Here is a 13,041-nt window from a genome sequence, read left to right on the forward strand (position 1 = left end):
AAAAATTACGAAAAACAAGTATGAATCATAATTCACGCTTATAAATCCAAAGTGCTTAAAGATACACTCAACCATCGCGAACGCTTCAAAGAGTACCACAAAAGGAAAATATACATGGCAATTTATTTATCAAACCAATTTCGAGGGCAGTTTAGACACTTGTGAATGTGCTAAACTTGGTGTGCATCTAACAACTGGTTGATCATTTCCCCCAAATCACAGATTTTATGAGAAGTTTGTGACACTAATCTTTGTCTTCGTCTTTGTAATGACGATATTCTGGTTTGAGTTCCCACATATTTTTGTGAGGATTTTTTAAGTTATAGACACAAACATCTTTTAAAATTTCTTTGAGATAGGTCTATGGGAAAAAAGAATAAATAAAATGTGCTAAATTTAAATTGATGACAGATTCTATTACCACAGGCTGATTGGTGATTTTCACCAAATCCTTGATATTATAATACTGATGCTTTTCAAATGCAGCAAACAGCATGTCCATAACCTTGCCTTTGTCATCTCGGGCCTTCTTGCCTTCAGCTTTCTTCTTTTCTTCAAATTCTTTCTGTAATACAACAATAAAAATGATATCATCTGTGTTATATAATAAAAATTCATAAAACTTGAATTGTTACATTATGCTTGTGGTCAGACACAGGCTTGTAGCTCTGCACAACCCTATCTAGTTGCTTCACTATCCTGGTGGGTTGGGCAGCTTTGATCAAACAGTCTCGTTTCAGTTTCATGTAACTTGCATTTGCTAAAAACAAATCGGTGAGCCAGTATTCTTAAAAAAAATTGTGTACTATTTGTTTATACCTGTCGGTCTGCATTCTAATTTTTGGACAACTTTGCCTTCAAATGAGATCTTCTCTGTTTCCATGGGTGAATTTGATGATGCTGGTGCTGTAGAAAGAATACAGATAATGACACCATATCACCATCAAAAGATAACATAACAGAAAACCGCTTTCATAGTAAAATCATAAAGTGTACAAGCTTTTTTGGCAACTACATAGTACTTACTTGTATTCTGAGAAAATACACCCAAAGTCTGAGAGGTAATTGTGGAAACAATCAACCCATGTTCTTTTGGAATGGGTTCCTCTCCCTTTTCCTGGAGGCACATGATAGCCTCTGATAGAGTCAGTTTGACTTGCGGTTTCTGTCCTTGCACCCTGTGTAACAGTTGAGAGCAGTTTAGCTTTTGTACTATTCCTAATAATACTCTGATTTGTAAATATACTTGGTAATATTCAGTTGGCCAGCTGTAATATTTCCAGGACATTTCTCCCAACGACTTGAAATGTATTTCGGCACTTTCACCAACCAAACTCCCCGAGTAGCTCCAGCCATGTCCATATCTTTTTCATAAACAACGACATCCTTCTCTTTCTCTTTCTCTTTCTCTTTCTCTTTCTCTTTCTCTTTCTCGTCCTCTTTTTTCTTTGAATCCATTTATTTCTACAAGATTGGCTACGTAAGTGCAAAACAAATCAACGCGAAACCGTCGTAATTTGTAGATAAAAATAAACCAGTTAAACAATGAAACTAAACTATACCGACTGTATCGTCACCCGCTAAATAGTTATCGTCTGCTAGTAGAGAAGCACGCTGGAGGCATTTCATTATCGTTTTCACTTGTTTTCACTCTTTTACCTATTCCAGATTTCAGGACTGGGGAACGTATGGAAGATGGATTATACCCATATTTTACGGCCGTTATTTGAAAAACCAATGAGGAAGAGAAAAAAAAGACAAGTTGTGCTAATGGAGCCTAATTTCCGTTAATGCAAGGACAAGATGGGCAGGTTGGCGTGTGGACAAGCCGAAACTGAAATGCTGCCACTAGACAACGTGCTGCTACTAGAGACGCAGGACAATATGAAGTAATGTATTATTACGCCCAAGATGTTCTGCTTTTCGAAAGTAATTTAAGCCCAGGCCGTTCTCTGATTTCTTACTACAGTTTCTGTCGTTGATTGCGTACAAAATTGGAGGTGAGGAACAGCTTTATTGCTTTTAGTTGTATTTTTCATCGTAGTTATGCAGGAAATCGTATCTATGTCCTTAATATCATTCGAAAACCTACAAACATTGTGAATTTTGGCTTTGTGTATTTCTGCGAATTTGATCTTGACATTTTTGGAAATTTCTGGGAAACTACCTGCTCGTGACGTGGTTTTTCTAACGGTGTCTTCTAGGTTCTAAATTCTAAAAGGTTAGGGTCAGCATAGCATTTCGTTACTTTTATAAAACAGCAAAAATTTTACTTACCACTAAATTTTGCCAAAAAACTCGCAGAATTCGTGTTTTACCGTAAACTGTTTGCACCAATATATTAAACTCTGAGCTAGTCACTGAGTAGTTAAAAAAAGGAATATCCGCTTTCGCCAGAGGGCCTAAAAACTAAAATGTTTTCTCAATTTCCAATGGCAAGAAGCGATTAACTGACAAAGCAAAACTATAGAATCGCGCGCCATTCTGGCCATCGTATCGCTATTAAAATCGTACATATTAAAAAATAAAGTTTATCGAAGTAAAAATATTTCATTGTGCTTTGAAACTTGAAAATGAAAAAAAAAAATTCCTAGGTTCTACCGAGGGTTGAACTCGGATCGCAGGATTCAAAGTCCTGAATGCTAACCATTACACCATAGAACCGATGAATGAAAGTCTTCTAAGTCTGTACAAGTCCTGCACAGAGGAACCGCGATTCTAAATGATCCAATCTCTGATAACTTTCGTCTTCGAAATACATTTATTAGTAGAGTACGTTTCAGTAAATTTTAACATCCTACCTAAATATTATCGGTTATTACCACTTGCATTATATAATTATTTTTCGCGGAACATTTAAAAAATCGGATTCACTGGAATTTGATAGACTTTCAGATGAGGGTAGCCGAGAAGCCCATTTCAGCTAAGTTACTTTAGCACGAAATAAACATTTCACGATGAAGTACTCAATCATCTTTTTGCTCTTTTACGTCATACCCATCCGGTCGAGCTGCGTCGAAAGCCCAACAGCAATTTTCGACAACGACACAGTCCTTGTTTAATAATGCAGGTCATATATTCGCCAGAGTATCATTACAAGCGTAAATAGACATTCGCATTTGCAACTTTTATAGCGTGTCGAGCAACCGAAGGACCCCAGCGGGAACAAATGGAAAACCAGTTGACGAACGAATAAGTCCCGTAATAAATCATCGACTTTCTCTACACAACATGATGACATGGAACGTCCAAGACAGCTGGATTTTTTTTTTGTGAAAAACATTCTATCAAACACTCCCAATTCCAAGAATATCTCTGTGTGCTGGCCGGCCCATGAACCTCTACTTGGCCATTGCATAATTCGCTTGAAAAAAATACCGCTAAACGTTAAGATCGAAACAGTGAAATCAAAAATAGCTGTATAGCGATAACCCATTTCAACTGGAGGTCCGTTTATGATCGTTCCACTGCAGCTAATAATGTTTCTCGTCCAAAAATATTCCACTAATGCATAATGCAATATTCAGAGCCGAGTAAACAGGATTGACAACGTAGCAGCTTTTGTCGTTTTGACACAAATAATGTGCACAATTCTTAAGTAGGCTAATACACACGACTGCCTGCAGGCAATGGAAATAAATGAACCACTTTCCCTGTACTCTGTTACCCTCTGGTTTCGCTTCAAATTATCAGCCACGATTCGGTGACCGCACAACGACTCTTTGAATCTTCTACGACGGAGACAAGGTATAACGATACGCAGCGCATTCTATTAGCCTAGGAAATTAGGACATCATCAAACATTATTTTTTTTCTAAAAATGGAGAATTAAAATTCTAAAACTAAACAACAAAAAAAAAACGCAATGAGCTGTAATTACAATGCGAGGCCTCTCGCGTTTCGCTTTTGCCCAAGAAACCGGTGTTTATACGCTGCGTATATTTCTAGCAAACATTTATATGTACGCACTGCCAAATTGGTGATGAGGAGAAAGTTAATGGACTTATAAGAGCTGGGCGCCAGCGCATTGTTGTTGTTGTTGCTGGTTTTCTACATTTCATAGAATTCTAGCAGGCCCATAAAATTAAGCGGAAAGTTTCTTGATTACACGAATAGTCCTGACGTAACGTGAACACAATTGCATATGGATAAATCAAGGAGCATCTTAAATTCTCGTATATATTCTCGCTCAATGATCGCGTAGGTAGTCGATCAGACGGGGGAAAAAGAAAAGATGATTTGATTTATATTGATGTTCCATCAGAACGAAGGACGAGATCTATTCTGTTTGACGAAACATGATGGTTGTCTCAAAAAGGCAATGAAAAAAAGGGGGTCGTTGACGGTAAAGGTGCTTCGATGTTTTGTTTTGTTTTTTTTGGTTATATGACGTCTCACACAGAGTAACCAGTTGAGCAGGTTGGCGTTGAAAAGTGGATGGAAAGTTGGGCACTTGGCGACGGCCCCTCTTGTGTTTCATACGATTACTTTACGATGGCATCCACTAACGCTGCAGTGAATATTAATGTGACATCGATTTCTTTATTTCCCTCGAACAGGGCAGTGTATTATAGCCTACATACGAAAATATGATTAGCAAGTCTACAAGGGCAGGCAGTTCTCGTGTGATGCATCTTCGATTTTCAGTCCGTTGAAACACCAGCAGAGTTTGAACGGATCAAAACAATTTCAAACTTTACTGGCATTAACAGAATTTCAATTCTTTAAACAGGCTAGTTACGAAGCAAGAAGAAGAGGCGACAAATAACAAATGAAATGTAGGTCAGGGTAAGACCTATCCTGACCGTTGTGTATACCTGTACGCAGTTATAAATAGCATCCCCCTATAGTTTGGCTCCATACTGGACTGTTGGGGAACAGTTTGCTGTAGGTCAGGTGCTCGAGTTTAAAGTCGTAAAAAAAAAAAAAGAAGATTGTTATGATGAGCATGCTGAGGCCCTTTTTTGGTGGGGTAGACTTCGTATTGTTATACTTACTATCAGTTATTGGTCACGGACGAGTTCTCACGTAAGCGCAAACAATGGTAGATGCCCTAAAGAAACATCGCATATAGAAAGTGGTTTTGTAGGAATCTGTGCGAATGATTTTACAAGAAATTTGGGGACACATGCACTGCATAGTTTCTCATATGTTTTGATAAGAAAAATGTGTCCTGACAAAATCGACGGCAATTTGATATTGCATAACAAGTATTCGGAGTAAAAAAATAAAGTTTCAAAGCATTTTATCCGTTTGTGTTTATCGAGAGACATTGTTTTCTCCCATAGTTGATTGATCCATAACAGACCATTAAAAGGACGGTGGCGACGTATTCACGCAAGGTAAACGACATGGAAAAGACAAAGATTCGATTGACTTTTAGCATAATGCCGGTTTATCAGAGGCAAATTAGATGACTCGACTGGTTGAACTGTTGACTTTCGACGGTAATTTCTGCGAAACGCCAATGTACCCTTCTATATGGGCTATATACCTATATAAGCTCATTGTCCTACAAAATACGTCCGAAAGTCGAAAGCCAGTTTTGCATATCAAATGCAGTCGCCCAACGTAATTCGGACGTTTTATAAGTGCGTGTAAATAAATCCACGTAATGAGAGAAAGTGGACTCTTTATGAGTTATTTGAACAAATGTGTGTAGTCAAATTTCATTCACAGTGTAGTCAAGTGCCGTTAGAAGGCGTCTTATCACATCCCTCCCCCTCTTAAAAAAAAAAATAACATAACACTTTTATATGCAAAAATAATGGACGTGTAGAGTCGACGAGGCCGATCCAATCTTTTTCTTTATGGCCCGTTGTACTTTCATTCGCATAAGACAAATTATTAGACTCGTCTCGAACCGCAATTCATGGGAAATTGGTTCCGTACGTGATGAGCAATTTCGAGGCGGAAAGAATCAACGGAGACGGCCATGTAAAAAGCCCTGCAATAATTCAAAGGCAATAAAAATAAAACGAAAATGAAGATGTTTTCAGGAAAATGGCAAACATTTGGCACGGGGGTACCAGTTTTTTTTTAAAGCGACCTAGACTAACGACGTCTGCCGCTTAATGTATGTAATTAAATATACGTGAAAGTTGTTGTCTTCCGTAACACACCCTACGAGATCCAAGTTAAGCTCTAGAAAGTCTTGATTCAATCCGCTTTTTAGACGAAAACCTCATCGTTATTTGCGGCTTTTGTAACAAGGTGTGGTCGTCTGGCAATTTCCTGGAAAAAAAAGGGGACACAAATTCTTTAGATTTTTTTTTGTTTTTTAACACGCGTTTGGGCTTAGTCCATAAAAAGCCAAGTTTTCGTCTCAAATATAGTACATACACTATTGAGTAGGCCAATGAGAAAATGGCCATCGGCTTCGTTTCAGAATCTCACGTCTGTTTGTTTAGGCTCAGCTGGAAGCGCTCGGAGATGATCATTCGGATCGATTTGTGGCTTTATTGAATCTCACCTACAATTCATTGCCCAATGAAACAGATATGCAAATTAGAGTTACCACCTATATAGGACACGAAGCTCTTTGATTTTCTATACGGTATCGATTGTTAGATTATCACGTTTCTCGAAGCGAAGCGACGTAAAAAAAAAAGAACCAGTCGTTACAAAAGAAAAAAAAAATGTGGTGCAATCGTGTTTCACACGATAGGATCAACACGAAATTAGCATTGCGATTTGTTGCGTGATTTTTCGGCACAATAAACCATAGGGCTAAATTGTTTTAAAACGAGGGCCAATAATGAATGCGTTTCTTGTGTGCAGAGAAACGCCCTCCTGTCGCTTCAGGCCGTTTTCGTTGTTTAAAAATACCATTCTAAAAAAAAAAAAGTTCACATTCATTAGTAACAATTTCAAAATGGAGGTGAAACCCACTTCCGAAAACTGTTATATCTGGCGCAGTGCGTACAATTCCACGAAAAAGACAAATCCCTCTAAAAAAATATGGGATATCGCGATAGCATATATACCAGTTATATATCAATCTGTTTGTTTTGTTTTTTTTTGCCACCCAGAAGTTATGGAAATTAAAAAAAAAAAAACCTTGTTGCAGCCATCGTCCATGACCTGTTTATACACCTTGTTACTGTGCGCGTCTGCGAGTTGTTTGACCTGCTTTTATAGATCATTATGAAACCTCGGTACAGAGCCGTTCAATACCATCGGAGGCAATTGAACGAAAGGGATACAAAAACAAAGGTGGAACGTTAAATCAAATCTTGTCTGCAAAAAAATAACAAAAAAAAAAAACAAGCTAACTGAAACATAATCATCTCATTGATTTATAACCAGATGAAGGGGATGTTCGCATTCCGGATCGCTACCAAAAAGGGAGTTCTACATTAACCAATTGTGATTTCTAATTCCAAATTGCGTTCGAACAGTTTCGTCACGTTTATTCTTTTAATCTTGAATGAAAATCACAAACCGAATCGGGTCAAACAGACACAGATTTTCGTTTGTCTTTTGTCCGCTTAGTTTCGCTGCTGTTCACGATTTTTGAAAAGCTATTGCTAATAACAAATGGACCCCCAACGAGACATTTGGACACCGCCATAGACGTTACATGACGTCTAGCGTTGCATCACTGCCAACCTACAGGGCGAAAACGATGTGCAATTTCGTAACCGATGTGACACACCTTATTTGGGCATCGTAAAGTGAAAAAAGAAATAAGATGCCCACATCAGATAAGTTTGAAATCCTTGAGTTGAGCCAAGGCTTTTCCGCTAGTTTTTTTTTTTTTTCGGCGAAACATGCATGAAAAACATCTTTCAAATTCGATAGATCCACGACAAGCATGATGGTCCAACGAGGAGTGTCCCATACTTTTAGCGAAATAGAACTGGAAGTCTAACGGCTGTGCACAATGGGTAAGAGACACAAGAATTCGCGACAACTTATCAGCATATGCAGCGCATAAATCGTTTGAACAACGTCGTCGAGGTCAGTTATAGAGGTTTGCTGCTCGTTTCAGCGCATCGTTACGCCACGGAAGACTTGATTTAGCACTCAAGTGGCTTAATGCAGGTGGTGCTATTCATAAAAAAAAAAAAGAGGTAACAGACATGTTTTCTTTTTAAACGTGCCTTTAACGTCCCAGACATATGAGACTGGTATAAATTTCTATTTCCTAGAACTTAGCTATATCAGCCTAGCTTTTTGAATGGCGATGGAAAAGAATTGGCGATGTCTATCCAAAAAGCGCGACCACTAAAAAATGATGTGAAGAAAATATACGAGTATCAGGAGAGCCTGTAGACTAGCCTCAGGTATATTTTCGATTTCTAACACACACACACAAATTCTGCCGCATTTACCTTTCAAAAAAAAAAAAAAAAACTTCTCGTTGTGTGTGATGGACAGACGCCAAGCAGTTTCTCTCGCATTCCAGGAATCACCAAAGAAGAAAAATAAAATGGGCCAGCGGTTAATGGCTACCGTCCACATCGTTGTTCCTGACCAAGTTAGGGCGTATATTCTAAAAGCTTTTGTTTTCATCATAGTTAGTTCCTAATATTTCGCTGTTGGGAATGAGGCAATGCATTTGCAAATGATAAACCTACGCGTGCAATTTCGATGCGATTTGCCTACAGACATTGCGAATGTTTGCGTCCCTTCGAAACATCTTGAGATTCGTGATGATTAATGTTGGAAGGGAAACACAATGTGTCTATGTTTGCGTCTATGAACCTATTAAGGAAGACGAACTATGCGCACTTGTCTAGCCTCAAAGCATCTTCTGCTTTACTTAGACGACTGGGAGAGGGGGTGGGGGCTCGAAATAGAGAAGGCTGAGAAGACACTTGAAGTAGGAAAAAAAAAGGAGGCGCCCTTTTTATTTTCAGATGGTACATAGTTATAAAAGAAAAGTGCGTACGCAGTCTGAAGGAGTGGGACACTTGAGCCCCGTCTGTGAGATGACCGTTCACTTTCAAAATGAATTTTCAAAATAATTCAAAAGAAATCTATTTTATTTTGACCAAACATCGTTTTGACAATACCGGAAACTCACCTGCATAAATATGCACGGCGGCAGACATGGATGGAATATTTTTTAATCGAACCCAAAGATTGGACGGCTTTGATAAATATGCGGTGAGACTATGTAAGCAATTCGACCCATTTCCTGGTCACAGCCGGTTTAGCACACGAGCCACAAATAGAATACAATTAATTGATGTTTATTTGGTCGTAAAGGGCCGTTTGATTGAGGAAAAGGAAATTACCCAATTCGCCGATAACGGTTCAATCAATCTAGCAGTAATTAAAACTGTGCGTTTTTGCTCTGTTACTTTCCCCTTCTATAAATACTGGATCGAACGTGAAGAAAAAGGGTCAAGTAATTTAATCGTTTAATTGCAACCTATAAATCTACGAGTCTTTCCACCAGACAAATGGTATTCCCTTCTGAAAAAATAAAAAATAAGGGAACTCAAAATTGCGGGAAGAGTCGTGAATTCCTGTCGTACAGCGTGCCTTTTTGCTGAAACTTTGAAGAATAGAGGCAATTAAAAAACCATAAAAGGTTGATGGGGACGCACTGTACCTGAGTGAATGCTACCAAAGGCCAGTCTATCATCGACGATCTTTTGCTTTTCCTTAAAAAAAAAAAAACGTGTAATTTTTTTTTATGGACCTCTACTCTCAATGGACCAAGGCTAAGAACTGAAAGATGAGCTATGATGAGTTACACGTGAATAAAAAAAAACAAAATTTCACAAGGTCAGACGGAAACATGATACTGACATCGTCAACTATCACGCAGTCGATAAGGCTCCTACCCTTGACTCATTTCCGCATGAAGCGCATAGATGTGCGACTAGACCCGGGAGGCCGCGCTTAAATGACGCCACACTTGGCCTTGTTGTTGCACCGTAAACTATAGAAATTGTATTCCAACGCTAATGTTATTATCCTATGTAAATGGGCGAAGAATATAAATAATAAAAAACGCTAACGGTTCGTGTCTCCATTGAAGCGCAGCACTACAACCGAAATTTGTATATTCTACTGTTTGGCGAGTAGGTGAGGGGAACTTGTTTCACGTCGTCAGTACACGGGATCAAAATTAGAAATCGGATTCTCAGAAACGGCCTATCTCTTCTCTTGTCTTTCGTGCGATGGTTGTACGAATTTCTTTTTTTTTTTAAACAGCGTTCTAATCATTTTTTACTATTCGCAGAAGCACGTCCCGTCTATAGGCATCAAGGGAAAGAAAATAAGCAATCGAATGGTGTTGCCTTGGCAACTGTGCCATTCGACAAAAACGTTTTGATTAGCATATGCAGTATATGAAACAAGAATAGACAAGTCAGACCATACAGACAGCCAACGAGTGTAACTGTGTGTGTAACTCCTAGCGAAGAAAGTTGTCGCTAACTTGTTAAAATGCCGTGGCACCAGCTGGCTCCTTAAACTCGTTGGCGGCCAATCGTCCACGTCATTTATTTTCCGAAAGATCGAAAGGCTTTAAAAGAAAAAGAAAAAAAAGGACTCCCCCTTATTTTCGACAATTGAGACATTGGATAGAGTTGAAATGAAGCCATTTATCATTGGCAATCGAACCCGCATCTCTAAAGTTAACAGTTTGATTTCGGTCCCGTTGTTCCCCGAATTGGTTCCCGTTCATTTTTCGGAATTTTATTTATTTATTTATTTTTTTTATTATTATTCAAATGGGTCGTTTAACGTGTGCGTTACCCACTTGCGCGTGGTATTGCGCATTTATAGTTAAACAAGCAAGTTTGCCGTGTATTCATTTGAGTTCCAAGGCAATAATTTAGCAAGAGTTACACAACTAAAACACGACCGCAACAATGAAAATAATGGGTAGGAGTATCCTCTCGTAAATCAAGCGAAAAAAAAATTCTTGAATGAGCTTTTGCTACGGTGCTGTGTTGATTTAAGCCGAAAGGAAGGCACTGCAAACATGGCCATTTTTCTACGGTCGTCTGTTGTTGAGCGGTTCTATTGTGCGATCCGTACTTGGCCTCGTTCTGAAACGGTCGGAAATAATTTTCGAGTTTTTATTTCCTAGAAATTCGCCTTCACTTCCATATTGCGCCATATTGATGCAAGGCTGCCAAAACCTGTCCTGTCTCCATATAAATTTTTTTTTTTAACTTATTGTTAGCAAATTTTCGAGTCCCTACATTTAAACATTCCCAACAGTCGAGTCCTCTGTCAATAGAAATATTTTTTTTTTTAATGAGGCCAAGACTTAAAGAAAAAAAAACATATATAGGCACGATACGAAAAAGTCTAGGATTTCAAATGCCGTTATGTTTTTTTTATGATATCTCCTAGCATCTCGATGCAATCGTGAGCGTTTGTAGGCGTCAATTTGATTTCCAGCTGGCAATTCTTTCATTTTCTACTTCCTAGAAATGTGTTTTGATTTCCGTTGAGATTCAATTACGAACCTATGCAAATACAAAGGAAAGAAAGTTGTCATTCAAGCGCTATGCGAGATGGACGTGTGTATTTACCGAGATGCAAAAAACCAACAAAATGCGCCGCTTTCGGCTGTATTCACATGCGTCCTTCGATCAGAAGAGAATCGAAAGAGAGAGGATGTTATGCACGCCATGAGGAGGGTACACGTTTGTAGAAAAAAAAAAAGGAGCCAAAGACGCTGCGTGTAACACTTCCTGAGCAATTGCGGTCGTGACACACAGTGTAGATAGTATAAAACTAACGGTATAGGAAAGAAACAAAAAATATTTCGGCTGCGCAACGAGTATAGGACAACAGCAACAGAAACAAAAAAAAAGAGTGCGGAAAAGATTTAAAAAAAAAAAAAAGAGGGGGAGGGAAATGAGCCTAAAAAAAAGGACACGACAATAGACGAGACACGCTCACGCAGAAAACCGACACAATGAAGACGAAAAAAAAAATTTTAGCGGCTCAGAAATGGAAAGTTTCGGAGGAAATGAGCGTGCGCAATGCGGCCTTGACATTTCCTGTACGAAACGCAATATTATTAAATGAACAGACACACAGAAAAAAGCAAAAAAAAAACAACAACAAGGGTTTCCGAGTGAAAAGAGAAGAAATGAAAACAATGGCATCGGTAAATCTCAGGCCCCGAAATGAATGAAAACCAGAAAACGCGGTTTATAATTTCGTCGATGCGGTCGTTTTCACTGTCACCGATTCGCAGTGGATCGACATAAAAAAAAAAAAAAAAAAAAAAAAAAAAAAAAATTTATGTCACCGTTGCTTGACGTCGTGGCTTGAAAAAAAAAACGAAAGCGAGAACACGCAATAGCAGGTGTAATCCGCAAAAATGTGCGTGTACCGTTATAGGACTGTCAACCTGATTTCGAAGCCCAACGGCCATCTGCTTCATTTCACATTGGCAATTGTTAACATTGAAAAACAAAAAAAAAAAAAAACGAGAGTTGATGGCAATGTCGCAATCTGGAGTGATGTTACAACATTCAAAACAACAAGAATTTTTTTTTTTTAAATCAAAGAGCACGCAGAGAAAATAAATACAGCGCACAAAAAATGGCAGGCTTGACTTGTTTGAATTCATACAAAAGCGCCGTTAGCGTGTTGCTCGAAACTAGGTCGGCAGTTTCACTTGATGGCAACTGGACTGTGATAAGGCGGATTCGGTCTACTCCGTTTTTGTGTCTGCACACTTGTTCCTTTTCTTGTTGTTCCTTTTTTCTTTTTTTTTTTTTGTCATATTGCAAAGTGTCCTTTTATGTCTCAACTCTCTCACGCTGGAGAACTCATTTCCTTTCGGAGTTCTTATTCTTTACTTTTTCCGAGGAAATACTACTGAAACAAAAATCTGAAAAAGTGAAAACACTAAAACACCGACGAATATACACTTCGATGGCAGTCATTGGTCGACATATTGGGTCAATTGTCAATCCATTCTTTTGGAACATGTCCGATGACAGCGGTACGCATCCTTTTGTATAGCCTCATTGTATTTGCATTTTCCTAGACAGCCATTTTTATTGATTAATTTTTTTTCTATGCAAGTATATGGCCGTCATCCTCTTG

At 38.6% G+C, this 13,041-nt stretch overlaps 1 protein-coding gene and 1 non-coding gene across 2 annotated transcripts; both read right to left on the reverse strand.

Annotated features, from left to right (window-relative positions):
- Positions 1–101: 101 nt before the first annotated feature.
- Positions 102–1,583, reverse strand: LOC130703951 (general transcription factor IIF subunit 2-like). The gene is made up of 6 exons (XM_057525416.2): positions 1,247–1,583; positions 1,027–1,178; positions 820–906; positions 636–760; positions 422–565; positions 102–361 (listed from the first exon to the last, which is right to left on the reverse strand). Exons 1-6 carry the CDS (start codon positions 1,456–1,458, stop codon positions 245–247), a joined length of 837 nt encoding a protein of 278 aa, XP_057381399.1. The 5' UTR covers positions 1,459–1,583; the 3' UTR covers positions 102–244.
- Positions 1,584–2,592: 1,009 nt separating this feature from the next.
- Trnaq-uug (transfer RNA glutamine (anticodon UUG)) lies at positions 2,593–2,664 on the reverse strand. The gene has a single exon. It is a non-coding gene; the product is annotated as a tRNA-Gln (tRNA).
- Positions 2,665–13,041: the final 10,377 nt, after the last annotated feature.

This window comes from Daphnia carinata, chromosome 8, assembly GCF_022539665.2.
Source record: "Daphnia carinata strain CSIRO-1 chromosome 8, CSIRO_AGI_Dcar_HiC_V3, whole genome shotgun sequence".
In the NCBI taxonomy this organism is placed as follows: Eukaryota; Metazoa; Arthropoda; class Branchiopoda; order Diplostraca; family Daphniidae; genus Daphnia; species Daphnia carinata.